Source organism: Diabrotica undecimpunctata, chromosome 1 (assembly GCF_040954645.1).
Source record: "Diabrotica undecimpunctata isolate CICGRU chromosome 1, icDiaUnde3, whole genome shotgun sequence".
NCBI classification, from domain to species: domain Eukaryota; kingdom Metazoa; phylum Arthropoda; class Insecta; order Coleoptera; family Chrysomelidae; genus Diabrotica; species Diabrotica undecimpunctata.
The window spans coordinates 155,738,163-155,762,170 of record NC_092803.1 but is presented as its reverse complement, the minus strand read 5'-3'; the positions used below and the strand labels follow the sequence as shown (position 1 = coordinate 155,762,170).

Sequence of the window (24,008 nt, the reverse complement as noted above, 5' to 3'; positions counted from 1 at the left end):
TTGACAGTACATAAATATTAAATGATATGAAGTTGAGTTGTCGGCGATAGTAAATATCAGATGTTGATATGTTGGGAGTGGGGAGGTTTTTTTGGTAATCCATCGTTATGGCTTCCATTGTTTCGTTTTTTTTGTGATTTTTTTCTATATATTTTTTTCAATGGTGTAAAACTTTTCGCTTTTCCGTAAATGGATTGTCTTTTCACGCATTAGTGTCTGCAGTGTTGTTGTCAATGATGTTTTGTTTTCTGCATCAGTGCAGTTAGCAATTTTATCCGTCGTAATGGCAATGTTAGCTTTGGAAGTGTGGCAAGAGCTACATGTATCTTTACGTGGGTAGCCGAATGATATGTTGAAATCACCCACAAATATCTCACGAAATGTAGTGTAGCCTATTTTATTATTATTGTGTGATTCATTAAACATTCGATGAAGTTTGGCTGCATTAAGTTCTGCAGGTAAATATATTTTACTAGTATCATGCAAAGAATAATGAGATTTCCTACCTTTCAGGGACTGTATAAAGCTCATTATCATTGTTCTTGTTTCATCGGTCAACTTATTATGTCTGTTTTTATGATCGCCTCGTCCATCTTCTTTAGCATCGCCAAATTCAAGTAAATTTTTCTTTATGGTTTGAACACGGCGATTAGTGATGCCGTGTAAAGATAAAAACGCTTTATAGCAAACAACAGTATCTTGTAACGAGCCACTCACATTTACCCGAACTCTATAGCTATAGGAAGATTGATTAAAATTTGCTTCAGCTTCAGGGTTTTGGCTTCTCCGTCTACCTACGTTTAGTTACAAGGTCGTCGGAATCTGATCGTTATTAGCCGTCAGCGCGAGGAACCTGATCGTTCTTTTCCGTTGGCTTATATCTTTCCCCTTTAATATCTTCTGTACGGTGATCGTTATTGTAGAAATGAAACCATGCTTGGGTTCTTTCCAAGATAAGCTAAAATATGGCGCCAATATCTAAATTCCGACCAAAAATGGAGTCTGATCGTTCTTTCCCGTGGCCCTTCAAATAGGTTAGAATAATAAAATTATATTGAACCAATGACGTTACATTATACGTCATTCATTGGGTTGAACGTGGTTGAACTCATGGTTGATCTTGGTTGAACTTAAACCCATGGGTTGAACCGGTTGAAACATCTTGGAATGGTTGAACCACAGCACAGATTAACAGATGTTTTGATTTTGTGATTATATTATAAATGACAAATGTCAGTGGTCAGTGTCAAACAAACAAATCTTAAATCAAAATAAAAATAAATGTCTATTTAAATTACCCATTAACTTCAAAATGATCTAAATTTTCAGTGATATGTATTCATTTTCATCAATAATTCTTAAACAGAAGACTTCTCCAATACTTCATATAATTTATAATTTAAGGTGGGTTATTTATAATATATTCTAAAACCGCATACCAAGTTTATTTTAATTAAAAATACTTTTTAGCAACTGTCCAAAAACTCATTACGATGTATTAAATTTGCCAAGAACTTGTACGTCTAAAGAAATTAAGGAATCTTTCATCAAATTATCTAAAGAAGCAAGTAATATTGGCAGTTCTTATTTAATTTTAATATTATTTTTATAATCTTGACATTTTTACTATTTTCATTTATATTATCAACATTTTCATAATATAGTAGTTTCGTATATCACATAATATCAGTATTTACTAATTCATTTTTTCATTTTTAGAATCACCCTGACGTAAATAAACACAGAGATGCACATTCTAAGTTTCTATCAATCAATGAGTCTTACAAAGTTTTAAGTAATGTGGAATCTAGAAGAAACTATGACCTAGGTTTAATTCCAAATAGGACTACAGAGGTTTATCAACATGGACCACAAGTTTATAACAGAGGGAAAGAAAATAAGTAAGTAGGTAAAATGTGAAAAATAAGAAGAATGGTCCAAAAATGAAACAAATCCATTTGGTAATTTACACTTCACTTTGGCATTTTTGAAGAGTTTCAATATTTTCTCAAACATAAAATTCTAAGCGAAACAAATATTAACATATATAAAATTCAATCTAAGTAAACTCAAATATCAATAAATAGCTTGACCCCTTCATGAATGTTATATTTATATAACATAAAGCAGATATTACATTCTTTTCGTAAGATCAAATATGCAAAAATGTATGAATGATACAAGAATCACTTTTAAAGTGAAAAAATCTGCACACCCAATGTGAAATACCTAATCTGTTATTGGCATGCCTAATGAAAAAATAACAGTTTCCTATGATAAAAGCTCAAATCCCAAATGTAAGTTTTGTCTTGTTTTTCTATTTTCTGTCACTTATAGTAAATCATGTAACATTGTAAACACGGTAAGTACACAGGGGTGATATAAACTGTAATTTTTAGTTGGAATTTAAAGAATATATACAGAAAAGGTCACAGATTAACATAATCCTGATAAAAGAATCTTTAAAAAACTACTTTTAACTTCTACTGGTTAAATATTCTTAGAGTGAAACTCTAAAAACTCTAAAACTGTCAGAAGTCTAAAAAAACAACCAGAGAGACTGATATAAGTCAGTCTATTGTCTCCAGAATTTTAAATTACCAAGTACCACTCTTTCCACATTAAGATTAATCAACATTTTTATGAAAAATATTTTCAGAGACACTTTAATTTTTTTATGATTACTGAAAAGATTAACATCACTGATGATTTTTTGTATAGTGTTTCTGAATATGGAGAAATTCACTTTAATAATCAATTATTAGTTAGCTGTTATAATTTTCACTATTATCACATAGAAAATCGCGGGAACTCAAACAACTTGGAGATAGAAGACAGTATAATCACAGATCAGTAATTTGTCACATCCTCCCTATATTCTTTCTTAAAAAATAAGAGTAATAAATCTATCCTTCCAAATTGATGGAAAAGTTGCAATTTCAATGAAAGGAAGTAAAAAACATACCGGTACACAATTAGTGTGAATGCATGTTTTTAGAAAATAACCGGGAACATTGTCCAGACTACAGTTTAATTTATATTTCAATGACAAAATTCCATCATAAATTTCCGAAAGAGAAAATTAAATGAAGAGTATATCCACAATATTAACCTGTTAATATGCATGTTCTTCAATATTTAAATCCATGTTATTGTAAACCTCTGAAAAGTTCCTTGCATATAAGTTGGCAATCTCAATATTGTTCTCTGTCACATTACTTTTTTGTAATTATTAACATGCTTCCAGTAGCTCTTAGGGTTCAATATAATCGTAGAGTCAGTCTGAGCAATATAAGAATTATGACAAAGCCTTGTTAAATTTTTAAATATAGTTCATAGTTCTGAAAATTCAAAACAATTATCAACACTTAATGTATGTTTAAATTTAGCATGAGCAACTTTCTTAGCTATAATAAATTTTTTCAAACCTTGGGAAACCCACCGAGGGAATTTAGGGAGCCTATAATTTTTTATGGGTACACACATGTGAATAACATGTAAAATTTGATAAAAGGGTTTAACTCTTCTGTTTATACTAAGATTACACAAAATTTCATGCCATGAAATTGGTGCTAAGTAGTTGTTAATAGCATCATAATCAGCATGTTTAAAATTGTAATAAGAACGACTGTAAGCTAAGGGACAAAAATCAGCAACAGTAAACTCCAAAGATATTATGGTAGTGTGGTGAAAATTATTTGGATGTAACAAATCAGTTGCAGTTATGAAAATTATGCAGTATCAATTATAACATCATCGTGTCATCATTTGTAAAGATTAAGTCCAACAATTTACCATGTTGATTAGGCATAGTGTTTACTTGCTTCAGATTAAGGTAGGTAAAGTATTCAGCAATAGTTACTGCTGTATATGAAGAAGGACAAGATACACTAAGATCATTTTCGCTGGTATGCTTCCAAGTAGTAAATTGAAATCTCCAAAGAGATACAATGGCGGATTTTGGTTCTCAGCCAATAGCTCTTTAGCAGCAGTGCAGTGATCTACATATTTATCATCTCTGGAATTTGGAGGAATGTAAACTGCACCAAATATCACTGAAACAATATTAAAGAAAGCCAGCACAAATACACTGCATGTTACACACTACTAATACTTGTTTTGCTGTAACGCTATTCTTGACGAGAATCAGAGTTCCATGACTTTTATTATTAGTATTAAAGGAACAGTCAAATCTGAATATAGTATAGTTTCCCAAGCAAATTTCTATATCCACAAAGACTTCTGACAACCAAGTTTCTACCAGAACTATTATGTTGTAAGTGCACTGAGCACTAGCATTACAAAGATTTACCAATCTTGGCCTAATACCACCAATATTATGATAATATAGAATAGAAGTATTTGGTTTTAGTTTTTTGACTGGGATTGAACTATTGTTGGTAGTCCACTAAAATACTTCATAGTTAGGTTATCCTCTTCATTATTCCTTCTAGTGTTAAGCTCATCAAGGACTTTCTTAAGCTGATCTTGATGAAATTTTGTTCTAACGAAACTAATCTTATTTTTGGATTTGATAGCATTTCTTACAATAGGAGGGCTATTAGTAATAACCTTAATAGGTCTATTTCTATTGTGTAGAGCTTTTTCAACTTGGAGTACCTTGATTACATCTGTCTGATCAATTACCAATTCTCTATATATGGGTTCTAATCTTCCCATATCATTCCTGATTCTCTGTTCAAGATTCTTATCAGAAGATTCTTTGACATTGAAAAACATGATGTTACTAGATCTTGATCAAGAATTCCTTGGTATATAACCTCACTATTAGCGTTTTTAGAGATGCCAACTCCAACTTCAACGATTCCAATTCTGACTCCAGAGCTTCAATTTTACTGACTAAAGATGGGATTTTCTTGAAAGATCTACAATTCTCACAAAAAAAAAATATAATTGAACACTTTTGAGTTACTACAGCATGCTGTTCACTTGGACCGAGAACTACTACCTTAAAGTAGTATTTATATCTGTTTTTGGGTCTTTTAAATGTGCATATTCTTCTGATTTGTATTTCATTTCTCAATTTTGTAACAGCCACTTTTTCAATTCTTTCATGTTTAGCACTGAGCCAAATAAACTATCCCGAAATTTAAAGTAGTCAGGAATCTCCAATTACTAATATTTTTGTAATTTAAATGAAAGACATTTATAATATTAAAAATATTTATTTTTCTAGCCAGTGGACTGATCGTACATTTTATGCCAATCGTGATAGAAGCAAAGATGATATGTACATGCAAAAGCCATACTATGGCATTAAGGGTCAAGAACGAGTATCTAATTTCAAGATAGTGGTAATATGTTTGACATTAGCAAGTTTTGTTGTAGGATTGCAATTCTTAGCCATAGCGTAAGTATAGATTACCCACAATTCTTTGGATAGACAGTTTTTTCTGTTATTTTCTTTCTTAAAGTGTCTTAAGACACTTGTTTTAGACATTATAATTGTTAATTGTATGAAAGTATTCACAATTGCTGCCAATTAAACCTTCTCTTCCTTCGTTATTTTATTTTTCTTCATCATTAGTCAACGTTTAATAATGTTTTATGGCAGTTTTAACACCTCTAAATAATTATATTTTCTCTCCATAATATAAAATATTCGATTATAATAAAATATTATATTTGTTGTTGTTTTTTAGAAAATCTGCAACTTTCCAACGTGAAGAATTGCAAAGAAAATCACAAGAAGCACAAGATTCACTAAATTCTCTCAAAAGAAAAGTAGAAATAAATGGAAATCAACTACAAATAGAACTTCTAAACTTAAAATTTGCAGAACAAGAAAGGCAGTCTGGAAGAAAAAATTTATAACAAATAAAAAATGTATATATAGTTTTAGAAACAAATAAATTTTATTTTGGATTTTATTTTTACATCTCTTACTTATACTATCTGACTCTTGATCTGTTTTATACCTTTTGGTAGTTAGATTCAATTCTAAAAACATCCAGTATACCTAACCCAGTCTTTCAAGGGAAGATTTATTACAGGTATCTGAAAGCTTAAGTCGTAGGGGCACATAGTTAATGAAAAATATGTATCGAGGTACTGTCAGATCTACTCTATTTTTTTATAAACAAAGGCCAAAGTTCGAAAACCAAATTTTTTACTGTGGTTTACATGTAGCAATTTTTGATTATATTAGAAGCCACTATTGTATTAAAATCCTTTTCTGCACTATTTAATAAATTAGAAACATTAGAATAGAATAATAAAAAAGAATATTTAGAAAATAAGTAGACTACGTTAAGAATGATTTTTACAGTACGACATCGATGAAAAGTCTTGACTTCATGTTTGTTCGTATGGAAGTGTGAACGGGTCATTTCTTTTCAGTTCTACTCTCACAAGTTCTTCCTGATAATTGAAAATCCATTAAATATGTATAGGGACATGGAAATAGGAAGAACTTATATTAGAACTGAAAAGAAACGAACCGTCCACCAGTCAATTATTGTCAAACAATACGCTCGTAGCTCGAGTTCCATACAAAGAAATATGAAGTCAAAAGACTTCATATGTTTCACGAATTATATGAGAATTTCCACGATTTTTACCCATTTTAGACGAATAAGTAGTTTTATAAATTTAAATATATAAAATTCACAACTTTCATAACGTCAAATTGATGTCGTTAATTAGAATAACTGAACGAAAAAGCAGTTAAAAGTATTAATTTTATTGCTACCAGCCGAAATTCGCCGCTACTGGATTAAATTTAATCGGAATTCGGGGGGGAAGTCCCGCTCTTGCACCAGTCTTGTCGTTGTTTTGTTTGGTTTGGCCGTCGGTTTTCTAAGGTTACTTTTAGAAGCCGTGTTAAATTGTGATGAATTTTAATATTAAAACCATTGCATAAGCGACTTACAAAATGTGACGAAAGATTTGTTGGATCTCCCCTAGTAAAAAAAAAAATTTTTACCAACAAAAATACAAACTGGACTGCGAAGAAAAGTGGGCTTAGGTCACGTCCAGTAAAAAAGGTCCCTCCATGCTTGGTATGCCTATATTTATTCAGCGATTACCTATTTTCTAGACATATTTAAAAACATTTTTTTGATCGTAGGTTTTCACGGCTATTTTTAATTAAAGTAAAACTAAAGTTTTCGGGTTTATACCATGTATTGTACATTTTAATGCCGGCGTTTCGTGAAATGTTCTCATTCGCTGTCTCAATGCTTAGTGAGTGAAGATTAACAAGATAGTTATCCTTATATACAGTTAAATTAGTACCTGAATTTAAGTACTTTACAATATGTAAAGTACCTCTTAACATGGGCTACCTGTAAAACTATCAACTAAAAAATAAATTAAATACCTATAATAGGTATATTTACATATGAAAATCGCCTATCAATAAAATCTTAAAACGTAATAATCTAACAATGTTCAATAATGCATTTCCAAATGTTAAAGTTGATATCCTACGTCCCTATTTATATGTTTGTTTATTTGTATTTGTGTTTTATTTGTATGTTTGTAAATTTCCACTGATTCTCGGATTATTTTTTGAAAGATTTATCATAGCATAATATTGTTTGTTTCAGTGTTGCTAGATTATTACGTTTTATGGTTTTATTGATAGGTGATTTAATAAGTACTACTTATTAAATTTATTTTTTAGTTCATAGTTTTACAGGTAGCCCATGAAGAGGTCCTTTAGATATTGTAAATTGTACTTACATTCAGGTACTAATTTAATTGTATATAAGGAAAACTATCTTGATAATCTTCACTCACTAAGCCGTAAGTAAGCGAATGAGAACATTCCGCGAAACGCCGGCAGTTTTTCCATGGAAACCTTTTATAAAAATCTTTTAAAAAATGTAGATTATAAGGCCAAGGAAGGAATTTCAGCAGAACACAACTTGGCCATGAATTTGATGGAACATTTACCATCATTAATCAAATAAAGTATTTGTCCAGATTCGGATATTGCCAGATCAATTAAATGTGGTCGTACACAAATTAGCAGTACATATTAAAAATGTTCCTGGAAATAAAGCTCGCTTATAACTCGTAGAACTGTTAAGAGAAAATAAATTTAGTTTAATGGCAGACGAATCGACCGACAGAAGTTGTTCCAAACATTTATGTCTTGTTGCTAGGGTGATTGTTAAACACAATATTGAGGATTGCTTTTAAGCCGTTTTGCCAGTTCAAGATGCAACAGGAGCTGCTTTGTTCAATTTAATTAAGACATTTTTCGAGAAAAATGACATCCCATATGAAAAAAATTTAATTGGGTTTGCAGCTGAGGGCGCTTATAACAAGATGCATCTAGCAACTATTATTAGGTACACAATGCATTAGTGTACGGTTGTAGCGACCTCTATATGAAGACAATGAAGTCAAAAGAATCTCATATCTTTTAATGTCGGTATTAAGACGCTTACTTATATAACGTATGTCCTAAAAATTTTGGCAAAAAATTCAATGGTTGTAATATTTACAAAAACAAAATAATATCAAATTGCTTTTGGAAACAAAAGTTTGTTTACTATCAGTTAAGACTTATTTATTTTCAAGTTTTCTGTTTAAAATATCGTGTAACTTAGAGATAAGAAAAAGTATCTACAAGCTGATTGGGCGGGTAAGCCAAGCTGAAATCTGTCGAATATTCCAGAATGAAAACATTTCACGCATAGCCATTTATAGAACAATAGCGGAGTATGAGCAGGGAATACCATGTCTGAGTCCCCCAAAAAGTGAAAAACCACTTTTTGGGGGAGACTGCTTCGTCAATACAAACCTTCTAAGAGTACGATGTCATTGGAATTGAGAAGGAATAGTCTTAAATATAGAAAGCGATGTAAGACCCCAAATACTCTTAAGTGCGACTCCTTCGTATACCAAGATGCTGTTGTCAACTGATTTGCCAATGAGAAAAATATTACTTTAGATCACGAAAAGTATTTCGCTTTGAGTAATTCTGAAATAAAGGGAAACGATGGATTTTATACGGACAACGTAGAAGAATGCCCTGACAATGTTAGATACAGACATAAAGCGTACTTTGCAGATAAAATCCCTATCTGATGCGTAGTTTTTAACATGGGCGTATCATTACCTTTTGTGGGAGAGTGAGAGGTGAAGTTTTGAATAGTCAGAGCTATATTGATAACTGCCTTTCCAAATTGCCTCAGTTTTTCCATGAACATCATGCTAATGACTATATCATGTTTTGGCCAGATATAGCATCATGCTATTACTCAAGATATATCCAAAACTGGCTTCGACAACACCACATACCTTTTGTTTCCAAAAACGATAATCTTCCAAACTTGACGCAGGCTCATCCTATTCGCTGTGTGCAAGTACTTGGAGGGGATACGAGAAACGATCGTGTGCATGTAGCAATGAAATCTTGCAAATGTTTTTAGCATATTTCATAAGTAGTTATTGAAGAAAATGGAATTTCGCAAATGCTGTGTTATAAATAGTTAAAACACAACAAAAAATAGTAAATCCAAGTTCTATCGGTTTCCAACTTCTAAGCACAAATTAATGCAATGAGAAAAGTGGATTTATATCATAATAAAGCAGAAGTAAGTAACATAACCCAAATTCTGCATTCTTACGCCCGATTTCGTAATAAGTTTCAAGTGAATATTAAAATTAAGGCAGTAAAAGTGATCAAGCATGTCAAGTTGATATTTTTGTTCATTGTGATAGTGTTGAAAGAATTCTTTGTTGTAATAGATTTATTTTTTTACCTAATTCTTGTGAAGCAGCAATTCAAACTGAAATTAATATACCACAAAGTGAATTACAAATAAATAGCAAAAAAAAATTTCATAAAAAATGTGGTACACCACCAAAAGTTCTTGTGGACACAGCATTTGAATCTGATTTTCCATACAATGGATTTAAGGGTGATGAAATTCATTTCGAAAATTCAATGTTTTCTATTCATGGAATAACAGTGTCCAGGATCTTCTTTTCAACTTTAGATAATCTAGCTGAAGTAACTGCAACATTTCCAGATAAATTAAGTGTCCGAGCAACAATGTCAGATCGCTTCAAACCAAAATATAGCAATACTAGTGTCATTATGTACTGAATTTAAAATTGATGTGCCTTTCTGCAGTACATGATGGTGTGTATTGTTATTCTGATTATAAAAAAGAGTTTACTCTCAAAGTATTAATTGGTATTACACCCAGCAGCTTCATTTTTCTAAGTTAATTATTATTTACTATGGAATCACTAAAAGGAGAATATTACTGTTATCATGGCTAGTGGTTGTCGGTTGATGATTTTTTTTGACGGATATTCTCAAGTTAAAGTTGATTTCATGTAATCGAATGAGCTATCTTACAATCAAGTCGTCCCAGGAATGCAACTCAGCAATATTGGCAATATCATTTTAAAGTCGCTTCTTTAAAATGTGAATTGTCAATATAAATGAGTTAGATAAAATTAAATTATTAGAAGAATTTTTCACCAAGCAACAAAAAACTTTATTTGCAGCTAATATAAGACAAAAATATTAATAGTGCTAACACCTTCGCTGATTTATACCACTAGGTGTCGCTCTTCGGAACATGCACATAGCGAACGGAGGATTTTGGCCTTTACTGTCTAGAGTTAGTCGTATGTGCTGAGAAGCCCAAAATAAAGAATTAAGATGACGAATTTAAGAAAAACTGAGAGAAATTGATCTGAATTCCGTCCAGTAATTCATGAGAGACATACGAAGAAATTTGCATCAGGTAGAACGGAATGGGCCAATCCACACAATTCGATAGCACAGTTAATTAAATTATTGATTAATCATTTTATGATAACTAGTTAGTGTTTAAATAAATTTCTTCATTAAAAAAATCCGATAAATTTAGTATTTTGTGCCAAAACTTTTATGACATACGTTATTGTGTACAATTTTGTAAAATATGTGTATGAACTTTTTTATTTCTTTTTTATGTTCAAATATTCTACATGTTTTTATTTACTTTTAAATCATTGTGATATTTTGACTTGCTACAAATCTATATAGTATATGTCTAACGTAGTGAAATAAATCAATTATAACATACAAAGTATTATACGAAATATCTATCCTCACCTTACCGCAATTTAAAGAAAAATAATTGACAAGGAATTAAAACACCGAACAGGTATATTAACTACAACATGATTTTGCATGTTTTTAAAAGCAAAGAATAAATTTTCAGTATTACATATAAACATTAAACTGATAATAAAAAGGGGTTTATCAACCATATTAAAATTTTTAGTCAAATGCATGTGCACGTAGCTAGCGAAAGATCACCGAATGATCGTAACAAAAAATGTTAGTGGTGATGACTTACATATTAATAGTCACGGAGAGATAATTTTTGATTTGTACCATTTGATAAAATTGAATATTTTAGGAATTTAAGATTTTTGGTTAAAATAGATTCCAAACACGATCTATTCATCATTTGTGCTAAGATAAATATGTAGCAAAAGTTCTTTTAACATTGGTATTAGTAATTACTATTTAAATGGGAATAAGCCACAATTAAAGGTTAAAGTAAGTTTATTGACGTTTTAATTTCCACTTCGGAAATCGTTCTCAAAATACAAACATTAGTAAATTAAACAAATTTTGTTTTTTTGTTACTTGGTGAAAAATTCTTCTAATAATGTAATTTTATCTGACTCATATATTGACAATTCAGACATACATTATACATTTTTAAGTAGACGACTTTAAAATGATATTGCCAATATTGTTAAGTTGCGTTCCTGGGACGACTTTACTTGTAATATAGTTCATTCGATTACATGAAATCAACTTTAACTTGAGAATATCCGTCAGAAAAAAAATCGTAGCATGTAATTCGTCTTTAAACAGACAAACACATGCCATGATGACACTAAAAATCTCCTGTTAGTGATTCCATAATAAATTATGAGGGAAAAACCAGGAAAAAAACCGCATAATACTATTCCGACATGGTAAGTATTGCATTTAGTTTACTTTCAATAAACACCAAATTCTGATTTTATATGTTTGTTATTTAAAAAACATAAATGATGTATCCTCTATATGTTACTGACTTACTAATACTGGTATTTTTCTTTTAATAACTTCCTCTTTTAATATGGGTAACCAGATCCTACTACATTCTGCCGAGGAATTTGCGACACAATTGGTCTCATTTAGCATAATTAGAGCCGATTCTTTGATTTTTTTTACCATCCATTTCTTTTAGGACTATATTTGAATCATTCCATTGAACCCTATGTTTATTATCCCATGCCTGTTTACATATTTGAGATCTATCATATTAGATTTTCATGAATGCATTGTTATAACAATTTTTTTTATTATGTACCTAATATTTTATACATCATTTGGCAGGATTTGGAAAACTCAGTTGAATACCTAAGAATGCCAAAATACCTCAATATTTGATAACAAAGTGTTCAACCAGTGCATCCTTTCTATCATGACATAGAGATATCAAACCTGGACCCTGATTATCGAAAATATGAACAAGCTACCCACAAAAAAAAGGATAATGGAAAGGGCAATGTTAGGTATACGACTCAAAGATAGAAAAGAGGAACCACTGGATAAGATCAAAAACAAAAGTCGAGGATATCACAACTAAAATTGCCAAACACAAATGGAGCTTTGCAGGTCACTCTGCTAGACAAAAAGACCAACGTTGGAATTCTAGAATACAACATTGGAGACCTTACAAAGGCAGACGACCAAGAGGAAGACCACAGAATAGATGGGTAGATGACACCAAAAAATTAGCCGGAACAAGTTGGAAGTATGTTGCTTAGAATAGAGATCGATGAAAGGAGTTGAGAGAGGCCTTTATCCAAAAATGAACGATAGAAGGCTAATATGACGAAGATAAAAGTGTTACAGTAGGCGGTACAGTAGACTAGTGGGAAGCTTCATACTATGTTTTCTGTATTTTTAAATTTTAAAGAACATTTTTAAAATTGAATAAAGTAATTTTAGTATTTAGTTATTATTTACCATCTTATTTTACAATCATCGATTTACAAAATTTATTTATTTATTTTAACAATTTTTTGTACGTTCGAAAGTACATAAAACCGCTGTTATTTAATATCCTTGTTAAAGATTTTAATAAAATTGAAAAAGTTTATATGTTGTATAACAGACTCTCCTCGTCGCGTAAATGGACTCTTCCAACTATTTCGTGGCGCTACTTTCGTCATGCTCGCCTCAGCATTTTACTATCAAGAAAAAGTAATACAACGTCAGTATAGAAGCTTCGCTTAAATATTTTATAAATCATTATTATTAATCATGTATCTTCTTGAACACATATTTTTGGTAGGTACCAACATACAAAATAATAAGCGTTTACTATTATTGTCGTGACCTTTTCTGATACTCCTCATCTATATAAAGAAAAAGGGAAGAGAATAATTCCTTAAACATTAATTGTAAATCGTTACCTAAGTAGTATCTGGTCGATGTGTGGACAGTACATTTTCCTGATTTTGGCCATCCTACTTTGCTGACTCTACTTCGCCGAAACTTTGAAAACACTCAAATCAGGGCATATACACTATCAGATGGGCCCTAAAACTACATCAGTTGGAGAGATCGGTTTCTTTGTCCATAAAAACCACGCGAACAAGATAATAAACATCCAAAGTATATCATCTAGAGTGGCATATCTTATTCTGAAGCTCTACAGTAGATATCAACTCTAAATTATCCAAGTATACGCTCTAACAACAAACTATACAGACGAAGAAATCGAAATGTACTCAATTCACAATTTTATGTGGCGATTTCAACGCAAAAATAGGTGTAAAAGAAGCAGAGCTAGAAACATCCTTGGGAAAATTCGGTTCCCCAGGAAGAAATGACCGAGGAGAAACGCTACTAGAACATGAACAGCTTCTTTCACAAAAAGATGTACAGAAGATGTACCTGGGAAAGTCCAAACGGTAGAACAAGGAACGAAATCTACTACATCCTAAGTGACAAAAACAAATAATTAAAGATGTAACAGTATTCAACAAGTTCACCAAAAGTAATGACCACAGAATGATACGAGCGAAAATCCAAATTAACATAAAAAGAAAGGAACACATTGATTAAAAATAAATCTCATTGTATCTGGACACCCCCATTAGGTATCAACCAATATCAGGCACATATTAATAATAAGCTACTACTGCATGAAACCTCCGAGAACGATCTTAACGACATGAATAATTCCATCATAAACGCCTTACAAGAAAGTCACCAAGCGCACTGTCCTAAAAGAAAATCAGATTGTAAAATAAGTCCATATACTGAAACGCTGCTGGATCAAAGAAGACAAATGAGAAGCGATAAGAATGCAGACAGCCACACTCTAAGAGAAATGAATAAAACTGTTTCAAAGGCAATCAGAAGAGATTTAAGGAAATTTAAAACCGATAATATTAAATGCACTATCATCATCATCCAGCCTCAAGAGTCCACTGCTGAACATATGCCTCTTCCTCATGTTTCCAACCCCGTCTATCTTGCGCCGCTCTCATCCAGTTTGATGAGAGTCTTGAGTCTTCTCAAATCGTCAGTCCATCTTGTAGGTGGTCGACCGACGCTTCTCTTGTCTTCCCTTGGCCTCCATTCCAATAACCTCTTTGTCCATCGCCCATCTGTCATTCTGGCTATGTGTCCTACCCATCTCCATTTTAGTCTGGCTATCTTCTCGATGATGTCAGTCACTCCGGTTCTTCTCCTGATGTCTTCGTTGGTTATTCTGTCTCGCAGAGTTATTCCTAACATGGACCGCTCCATTCTTCTCTGCGTGACTCTCAGTTTGGTAGCTGCTGCTTTTGTTAAGGTAAGTGTTTCTGCTCCGTACGTCAAGACTGGGAGGACGCACTGATCAAATACCTTTCTCTTTAGGCATGTGGGCAGCTCACTTTTAAAAGTTTCTCTCAGTTTTCCAAATGCTGCCCACCCAAGGCCGATTCTTCTCTTCAGTTCATGAGTCTGGTTATCCCTGCCAATCATAATTTCATGTCCCAGGTATTTATATCTATCTACGAGTTCTATTTCTTTCCCACCAATACTGATGTTCTGGTTGGGTACCAAATTGGTCATGATTTTTGTTTTCGAGATATTTATATTTAAACCTACACTTTCTGTAGCCACAACGAGTTCCTGTACCATCTCTCTTGCCATACCTAGATCTTCAGCTATTATAAGTATATCATCGGCGAAACGTAAGTTGTTTAGATATTCTCCATCTATTTTTATTCCCTTTGTCATCCAATCCAAATTCTTAAAAGCATGATCTAGCACCGTATTAAAAAGTTTAGGTGACATTGGGCCTCCTTGTCTAACCCCCCGTTCTATTTTTATGCGATTACTGTTAGTATGTAATCTGACAGTGGTTGTTGCCTGCAGGTATATTTTGTATAATTTAGTATATCTATAATCTAGCCTGCATTCTTTAAGCGCCTGTAATATTTTGCTTAGCTCAACTGTGTCAAAGGCTTTGTGAAAATCGATAAATATTAGAACTAGAGGTTTATTGTATTCCACTGCTTTCTCTATTAGGGTTTTTATACTTTGTAGATGGTCATTTGATCCGTAACTTTTTCGGAATCCTGCCTGTTCCCTTGGTTGATAAGTCTCTAATTTTCTTTCCATTCTCTTAACTAGTATTCGCGTAAACAACTTATATATATGGCTGAGGAGGCTAATCGGTCTGTAATTCTCTAAATTTGCTTTGTCTCCTGCTTTGTGTAATAGAATTATAGTAGCGTTGTTCCAGTCTGTTGGAATATTGGGGCTGTGAAGGCAGATATTGAAAAGTTGTTTAATTTTTTCAAGTAATACATCCCCTCCAATTTTTAGTGCTTCTGATACTATTCCATCTTCACCCGGGGTTCGATTATTTTTCATTTTCTTCAGGGCTTCTTTGATTTCTGATTTTGTTATATCGGGCATTAAATCTGATCCTTGGTTTAATACCCCAGTTTTTAGTGTAATTGGAGGTTCCGTATTGTTATCTTTTTTTCTTGATCTATATAACTCTGTGTAGAACTCGTCGACTATTCTTAATATTTCATCTCTGTTCGTTGTTTCTTCTCCAGTGCTATTTCTCAATTTGTTAATTTCTATTTTCCCCTTTTGTACGCCCCTCTTCAAAACTTTCATGTTCTTATTTTGCTCTATTGCCTGTTTTGTTTTTTCTACATTGTAGTTTCTTATGTCTTTTCTTATTGCCTTTGTGATCGTCTTATTTATTTGATTTATCGCTTCTTTGTTTGTAGTGTTATCTCCTTTCATTTGTCGCCTTAGTTCTATAAGGGTTTTTGTGGGTTGACTCAGTTTTTCATCTTTTTTGCTTGTCGGACAATATTTAGTTTGAGCCTGTTGCATTGTGTTGACTATTTGTTTGTTCAATATATTGATGTCTGCTGTTGTGATATCTTTCAATGAATTACCAATATATTTTTCGAACTCCTGAATGTTAGTTGGTTTTGTCCATTTCTTTGGTTGTTTCTTATTTATCATTTTGAGTCTTTCTTTTTCGGTTGATATCGTTATTTTAGCTCTTACTAACCTATGATCACTGCTTGTACTGAACTGGTTTAGCACATTTACGTCTTTAAATAATTCTTTTTTGTTTGTTAAGAAATAGTCGATTTCGTTCCTTGTTTTTCCATCAGGACTTTCCCATGTCCATCTTCTGTGTTTTTTCTTTTTAAAGAAGCTGTTCATTTGATAAAGATTGTTTTCCAAAAGGAAAGTCAGTAGTTGTTTGCCTCTATCATTTCTGCCTTCGTTTCCAAAATTTCCCAATATTATTTCAGAGGGGTCTTCCTTAGTGCCTATTTTGGCGTTGAAATCACCACCTATTATTAAGAAGTGGCCAGGATTTTCCTTGATTGCACAAGATATTTGGTTGTAGAATATTTGGACTTCTTCGTCTGGATGTCCTGTAGTAGGGGCGTACACTTGAATGAACTTTAGGATATATCTGGCGTTTATTTTGATGTTTAAGTAGACCACTCTTGTTGAGATTTGGTTTATTGACACAATTCTGTTAGAAATTCTTTTGTGAATAAAGAAGCCGACGCCTCCGGCTGTCGATTCCTCTTCTCCTTTGTAATAAAATATGGCCTGATGGGAGTGAGGTAAGACTTTCTCCCTTTTTTCTAACTTCGCTGATACCTACAATATCCCAGCATTATATGTGGCGATGTTGAGGTTTATCTTTTTGACGCACATTGAATAGGGTTGGTTTACAGTGGTCGGGTTTTTGGCATTTAAACACCGTGCTTGCCTAGCATGTTGGTGAGTATTCATATTTATTCCCACGAGTAGCTGGGGAACGTTGGTCGATTTCTGTAGAGCCCCGCGTACAGGAACAAGGCTAATATTCAATAGGATTTCGCCTGGTGTCCCAAGAGCATCCATTCAGTTTTTAGCACGATAGCTTCCACCTTAACTTACGGATTTTTTGCATCTGGTTTTCTCCATATTTTTGTTGGGTAGGATGGGGAGGGAAAGAAGGTGTGGATGGGAAGAATATATTTGAAAAAAATATAGTGACCCGTCTGCCTTCGGAAACCTAATCGCCATTCGGGGTCGGAAGAAAACAAGAGTTAGCCAAGAGGGGCTGATAGAAAAGATAAAAGACATTTCACTCAAGACAAGTTGAAGAAGAGTAAAATGTGAAGGCTCTTATGATCCGCCAGGTGCGTTTCATAAGAGTATGAGTATTGATACATTTTGTGTTCCCGCTCATACTTCGGGGTGTTGACTACAGACTGTATGGCTCGTCCAGCATGCCATAGCATGGATGGATGTGGTGCACGCCATTTTACAATGTACACACCCCAAACTCCATGGCCTGACAACATTAAATGCACTATAGAGGAAAATAACAGCCTAAAAGTTCTACGTAGAAAGCTAACGAATAGGAAATGCGAAATTCATAAATTAAGAAACAAGCAAAATGAAATAATATCACGTAGAGACGAGTTAATACAGGTCGTCGCAGAGTTTTACATGGAATTATATGGAAGTAGACAAGTAGACAAGTAAACAATAATACAAACAGCCATTTAAAAGAAGATCATGAATCAAGGTTCCGAACTAATGCCAGAGATAAAAGTCAATGAGATTCGACAATCATTAAGAAGAGTGAAAAATAAATCCCCAGAAGAGGATGAAATTGTAATAGAAGCTATCGTAAATGGAGGAGATATGCTATTGAATAAATTAAGGAAACTGTTTAATCTATGTTTGCAGCAAAGAGAAGTGCCCAAAGACTGGAACAATGCTATAACCATCCTTTTGCATAAAAAAGGAGATAGAATGGACCAAGAAAATTATAGACTTATTAGCCTGTTGAACCACATATACAAGCTCTTGACTAGGTTAGTGACATCAAACTTGGAGAAACAATAGGGATGTTCACTAATTTTTAAATATAGTTAAATTCAATAGATTATAAAATATATAAAAATATAGTAAACATGAAATTGTTTAAAAATATATATTTTTTAAGATAAATCAATTCTTAATTTTAATTTTGATGGAGGCTAGAAAAACGGCTCCTCGCTGCGAGGCTACGGTGTGTGACGTCAGCAGTCGTATCGACAACTTGTTGTGTATACGTATTTACGAAGTGTAACCAGTTCTTTAAGTATTTATGCAGTGATAATGAAGCCAAATAAGTGTGTTTGCTACAAGGAGAGGAAAAAGCTAGAAAAGTTTTTTATTAAAACTAAAACTATTATGCAAGTTAGAAAAAAAAAAATGCAAATCTGTACCTCGGAAGGAATCAACACTATGTTCATTTTTAAAACTTTACAGGAGAGCAGTTTTAAACTTTTTTTCACCAAAAAGTATTATTGCTGCAGCTATTTATTGAGATATAGAAACAATATTTTAACAGAACATTCTGTTTATTGTTATTTACATAATACATTTGTTATAATTAAAAACAAATTTGTTTCTGTGTTTTTTAACACTTTTAACGGACATGGTGTTGTATCCATCTAATAAAGTTATTGTACTGTAATAATTAGTATGGGGTATTCAATAACAACTACAATCCTATTTGACTTTTACTGACAAAATTTATTTAACCATACAATTTACCTTTACAAATACAAATAATATATCTATATATTTAACCAAAATTGCATTTTAGGTACAAACCACTCAGTCATTTTCAAGTAAGTCTCCTTCTGGATAGTCACTATTGTAGGAACATATGACAGTAATGCCAATAGACCGTTATACGTTTGTTGTGATATAAGTATTGGACTTTGTGATACCAGTTGCAAATCTTTTGGCAATGTAAGGTGTCGCCTTCGAAATCTAACAAGGTCAATCTCCTGGTTTTCGTCATGAAAATTACTTTTTAAAAACAGAGTTCCAATGCTGTTTTGTTTAACTTGCAGTTAAACACAATTTGACAGAAGAACTTGTTGTTTGTTAATGTTTCTTTTTTATTAATCAAAATCATTAAATAATTATTTTTATTAATTAAAATCTTCTAGTTCCATATTATGTACGGTATATTTCATTGAGGTTTGTCTGACTAACTGCTGCCAGTCCCAGGGCGTGTAAATAGAAATGTTAAGTTTTTTCTCTTTCGCTCTATCAGCGCATGGACAGTGTCCGCCTCCATGTGAGTATTACTCTTTAGTAGAAACTTCTGGATGATAATTTTTACTTTTTTAAACAAGTAGGTATTAATGCTAACATTTTTATTCTGGCCGTAAAATTTGTAAGACCATAGTATGATTTCTTCTATGTTACTGTCAGGAATGACGGTATCTGCCCATTTTAGTAATGCAGATCTTATTTCATTTCCACTACGAATAGTTTATCAGAACTTTTGTCTATATGAGACTGATCTTCGTTATCAAAACTCAAGGCATCTCTAATAATATGCTCTTCATTTAAAACATCATTGCTTGGTGTATTATTTGATTCTGAAATTAAACAAGGCGTATAATATTGGTTGTAAAAGATTTAATAATATTGCTAGTCTAAGGTTAGTATCAAAATCACTACATTATCCTTTTGAGGTTATGTTTTTTAATAATTTAAAAGTAATGAGCAAAAAGGTAGCTTACCTGTAAATGCAGTAGAAGAATTCGCAGAACTTTTTAGTAGGTACCTACTTCAAGAATCTTTCTCCTACGAGAATTATGGTTCATTGTTCTTATTATTAGTAACAAACCACTGTAAACACACCATAAATGGCAAAAGTATTATTATTAGATCACTAACAGTCTACCTCTCATCATAGAGATATGCGCGACGGTAATTTACATGCGTAGAGGGACAAAACATTAAGTCCACATGGTGTTCACATGGTAAAGGTCACTTTCTTTATCAGCAAATGGTTTAGGACCTAGAACTCTATTCCTTTAAATAAAGTTATAAAAGTTAATTATTAATCTGTAAAAGTGTCACAATTGAAAAAATGGACATAGTGTTGTATACCTCCGAGGTACAGATATAAAAACCTGTGGTTTGACAATTTTAAGTGAATATGGTGTTAAATTGTTTGGAACTGTAATAAAAATCTTCTCAGAATTGTTTTTAGATATATTTAGACACCCAGAAACAAAACACACTTATTTGGCTTCATTATCAGTGATTAAATACTTAAAAAACTGGTCACACTTCGTAAGTACGTATACAAAACAAGTTGTCAATACGACTGATGACGTCACACACCGTAGCCTCGCTGCGAGGAGCCGTTTTTCTAGCCTCCATCAGAATTGAAATTAAGAATTGATTTATCTTAAGAAATATATATTTTTAAACAATTTTATGTTTGCAATGTTTTTATATATGCTATAACCTATTGAATTTAACAATATTTAAAAATTAGTGAACATCCCTATTAGATTTCTACCAACCGAGAGAGTAGGCAGGATTCCGTTTAAATTATGGTACCAATGATCACCTCCATACAGTAAAGACACGATCGAAATAGACAGTTTTATAGAAGCAATAAATGACAGCAGGATTGACCATAGATATAGTGAACTTATTTACAATATTTACAAAAATGCCACTATGACTGTTAAGATACACGATAAAACACAACCAATAATAATAATGGGATAAGGCAAGAAGATACATTGTCACCGAAATTATTCATAACTGCATTAGAGTATGCTTTTAAGATTGTCAATTGATACCACAGAAAAGCAACACTAGACGACGAAAAGCTTAATCATCTCTGTTTCGCAGATGACATTTTCCTTAAATTCTCCTATGATACTTAATGTCTCCTAAATTATCAAAGATAATTTAGGAGAAGCCGCAGATATGTTAAATAAATTGGACTTTGCATGTTCGAAGGTGGGCCTCAGAATGTACTTGACCAAAACTAAGCTTATGACAAATATGATCCCCAATAACCATTTAACTATTCAAGACAAAGTGTAAGAACTGCTGGGAAAATATACGTATTTGGGCCATGAAATAAGAATCAGCAGGATCAACCAAACATGCGAAATCCAAAGACGAATTACTTTGACGTGGACAGCTTTTGAAAAACTGCGAGACACTTAGGGCCAACATACCCATTAGCCTCAAAAGAAAAGTATTTAAACAATGCGTATTACCAGTCATGACCTATGGGGCGGAAACTATGACTCTAACCAAGCCTACGGCTTTGAAATTGAGATTAGTATAGAGACGAATGGAAAGGTCTATGCTGGGAGTGACGTTGAGGGACCGAATAAGAAATGAGATCTGCGAAGGACGAGTATTGCTGATGTTGTGGAACGCATAGCGGAACTGAAATGGAACTGGGCAGGCCATGTAGCGGGAATGCCCGACTCACGATGGACGAGCAAATTTACAAATTGGAGGCCAAGAGCAGACAAACGTAGTAGAGGAAGACCACCTACAAGTTGGGCTGACGACATCAGACGTATCATTAAAAATTGGCAACAAAGAGCACAAAATCGGAAAGAATGGAGAAGTTTAGAGGAGGCCTATGTCCAGCAGTGGACGTGATAAATGAAGGCTGGGCCATGAACTTACTCCTGACGTTTCATGTTCCATCTTAATAGTTATAAACGTGTTCACTTTCGGGTGGTTTCTAAATTTCATCGTGAAGATTCTTTGCACCCATTGTACATCTAAGGGTTGTTACGTACTAGAGACCATATTTTTGGTTTGGTCGTCATTGTTTGTTTTAAGAATAATTAATGCGATAGTTCCGATACATGCGTGTGTGTCCATTGTCGAACCTGCTAGAAATCGATTCAACAGCTTTGACTCAGTAATAATATTATTGCTGCTTAATCAGTTCATTCTTCTGAGGAAGATCCTCAGAAAAATGAATAAGATCCGAGAGGCAATGATCATCACCAAATCTCGAAAGTTACAATTCTTCAGACATATTATGTGAAATGAATCTAGATATGCTCTCCTTCAAACCATCCTACAAGGAAAAATATTTGGAAAACGAGGTCCAGGAAGAAGAAGAACATCTTGGTTAAAAAACCTTAGAACCTCTTCCGCGCTGCTGCAGATAAGATAAAGATTGCCATGATGATCGCCAACATTCGTAACGGATAGGTACATCAAGAAGAAGAATCAGTTTATATGCGGATATTTATTTGGCTATGCCTTATGTGTACCTGTCCTGCATATACACAAGAACGGTACCCTATCAGCCATTGTCTGATATTGTATATCAACTATGTCACTTTTTAAGACTCAAACACTAAAACTTATAAGTTTTTTTTTTAAAGTTTTTTTAAATATCTATATTATTATTAAATAATATTAATAAATTAATTACATAACTTATAGTGTATAGAACTTTGGATTTTGTGTAGATGATTTTCATTTTTATAAAAGATAGAATTAAAAACCCATTATACGATAAGATAATATCAGCACTTTATGGAAGACACATCCTGCCAGTTATATTGCATAAAGTTTATATTGAATTATATTTTGTGGTAAGTAAATACATAGACATTCTAGTTTCTTTACTATTTTACATTTATTTTTCATTCAAGCTTTCTTTGGTTCAATGTTCGTTCCAAAAAACTTATCTGTTAACTGGTTACTTTCAATAAGATCTCAGAATAATAATCATTTCGTGACTTGCTTCCCAAAAAATAGTATCATGAAATTTATATCAAAATTAGATTAAAAACTCTCTTTTTTAATATTAATTTTTTAAACTTTGCGAAAATCACGTAAACTATTTTCAAAAATGACAGACAAGGTTTGTCGATAGTGCAAATTTAAATTTTCATTAAAAATTAATATTAATTTTGACACTATAAACAGTGGTAAACGCGACTTGAGCTTATTTTTATTTTATTGATTGTAAAATACATAACATACACTCAGATGCAAAAAAAACGCAACCGAGAAAATTTTGGTCAAATTCAAAGTATTTCAGTTTTTTTTATTTTTAGCCATATTTTGATGATTTTTTTAGCACACTGTGTATAAATTTATAAATTTTAATTTGGTATAGTCAGTTTTTTGATAAAATTTTATATTTGACTCATTGTACGGGGTTAATTAAAACGTGGTTTTATTATCGTAACTTTGAAACATCCTGTGGACTAATTTCGTTTGCGAATTTTCGTAAAACCTTATTTTTTGGTTGCAACCATGTCTTTAAGCATTGTGTTTTTTGTTTTATGTCAAAATATGCCTTGGTTCATTTTTTAGAGCCAAATGAATTTGCCACCCACAATTTAGGACTTTTTTAATTATGATTATTTTGGAGTTATTTTGTATTACTACGAGGTGGCTTGTGGCTTTGGTGACTGTTACCATTATGTCATATTGACACTTACATTTTGTTTACCTATGATTGATTATAGTTCTTAGTCTTAGTGTCGAGAGAATTGCCGAGTGCGCTTTCAGTCCCCGAGTTAGCCATGGAGAGGGTTCGGTGATGGTATGGGCAGGAATATCCCGAGAGGCGCACACTGAATTGGTATTTATTGAGGGTTCGTTG

The 24,008-nt window shown here is 32.6% G+C and overlaps 3 protein-coding genes across 5 annotated transcripts in view; 2 read left to right on the top strand and 1 right to left on the bottom strand.

Annotated features, from left to right (window-relative positions):
* Positions 1–24,008, bottom strand: part of LOC140432410 (uncharacterized) — a 186,861-nt gene that overhangs the window by 28,107 nt on the left and 134,746 nt on the right. The gene's annotated exons all lie outside the window — the stretch shown is intronic.
* LOC140440977 (dnaJ-like protein 60) lies at positions 1,216–5,891 on the top strand. The gene is made up of 5 exons (XM_072531341.1): positions 1,216–1,404; positions 1,471–1,564; positions 1,720–1,901; positions 5,198–5,371; positions 5,664–5,891. The coding sequence occupies exons 1-5, from the start codon at positions 1,334–1,336 to the stop codon at positions 5,833–5,835; spliced, it is 693 nt and encodes a 230-aa protein (XP_072387442.1). The 5' UTR covers positions 1,216–1,333; the 3' UTR covers positions 5,836–5,891.
* Positions 22,890–24,008, top strand: part of LOC140432411 (monocarboxylate transporter 14-like) — an 82,283-nt gene continuing 81,164 nt past the window's right edge. Inside the window, exon 1 of one of the 2 annotated variants that reach the window (XM_072520289.1) lies at positions 22,890–22,986. The gene's annotated coding sequence lies outside the window, so the exon portion shown is untranslated. The remainder of the gene's footprint in view (positions 22,987–24,008) is intronic. The other variant, XM_072520291.1, reaches the window with a different exon arrangement.

Coding starts and splice junctions, on each gene's coding strand:
- LOC140440977 (XM_072531341.1), top strand. CDS start 1,334: ATGTATTCATTTTCATCAATAATTCTTAAACAGAAGACTTCTCCAATA. Junction 1,565..1,719: donor TCATCAAATTATCTAAAGAA/GCAAGTAATATT, acceptor TTTCATTTTTAG/AATCACCCTGACGTAAATAA. Junction 5,372..5,663: donor TTGCAATTCTTAGCCATAGC/GTAAGTATAGAT, acceptor GTTGTTTTTTAG/AAAATCTGCAACTTTCCAAC.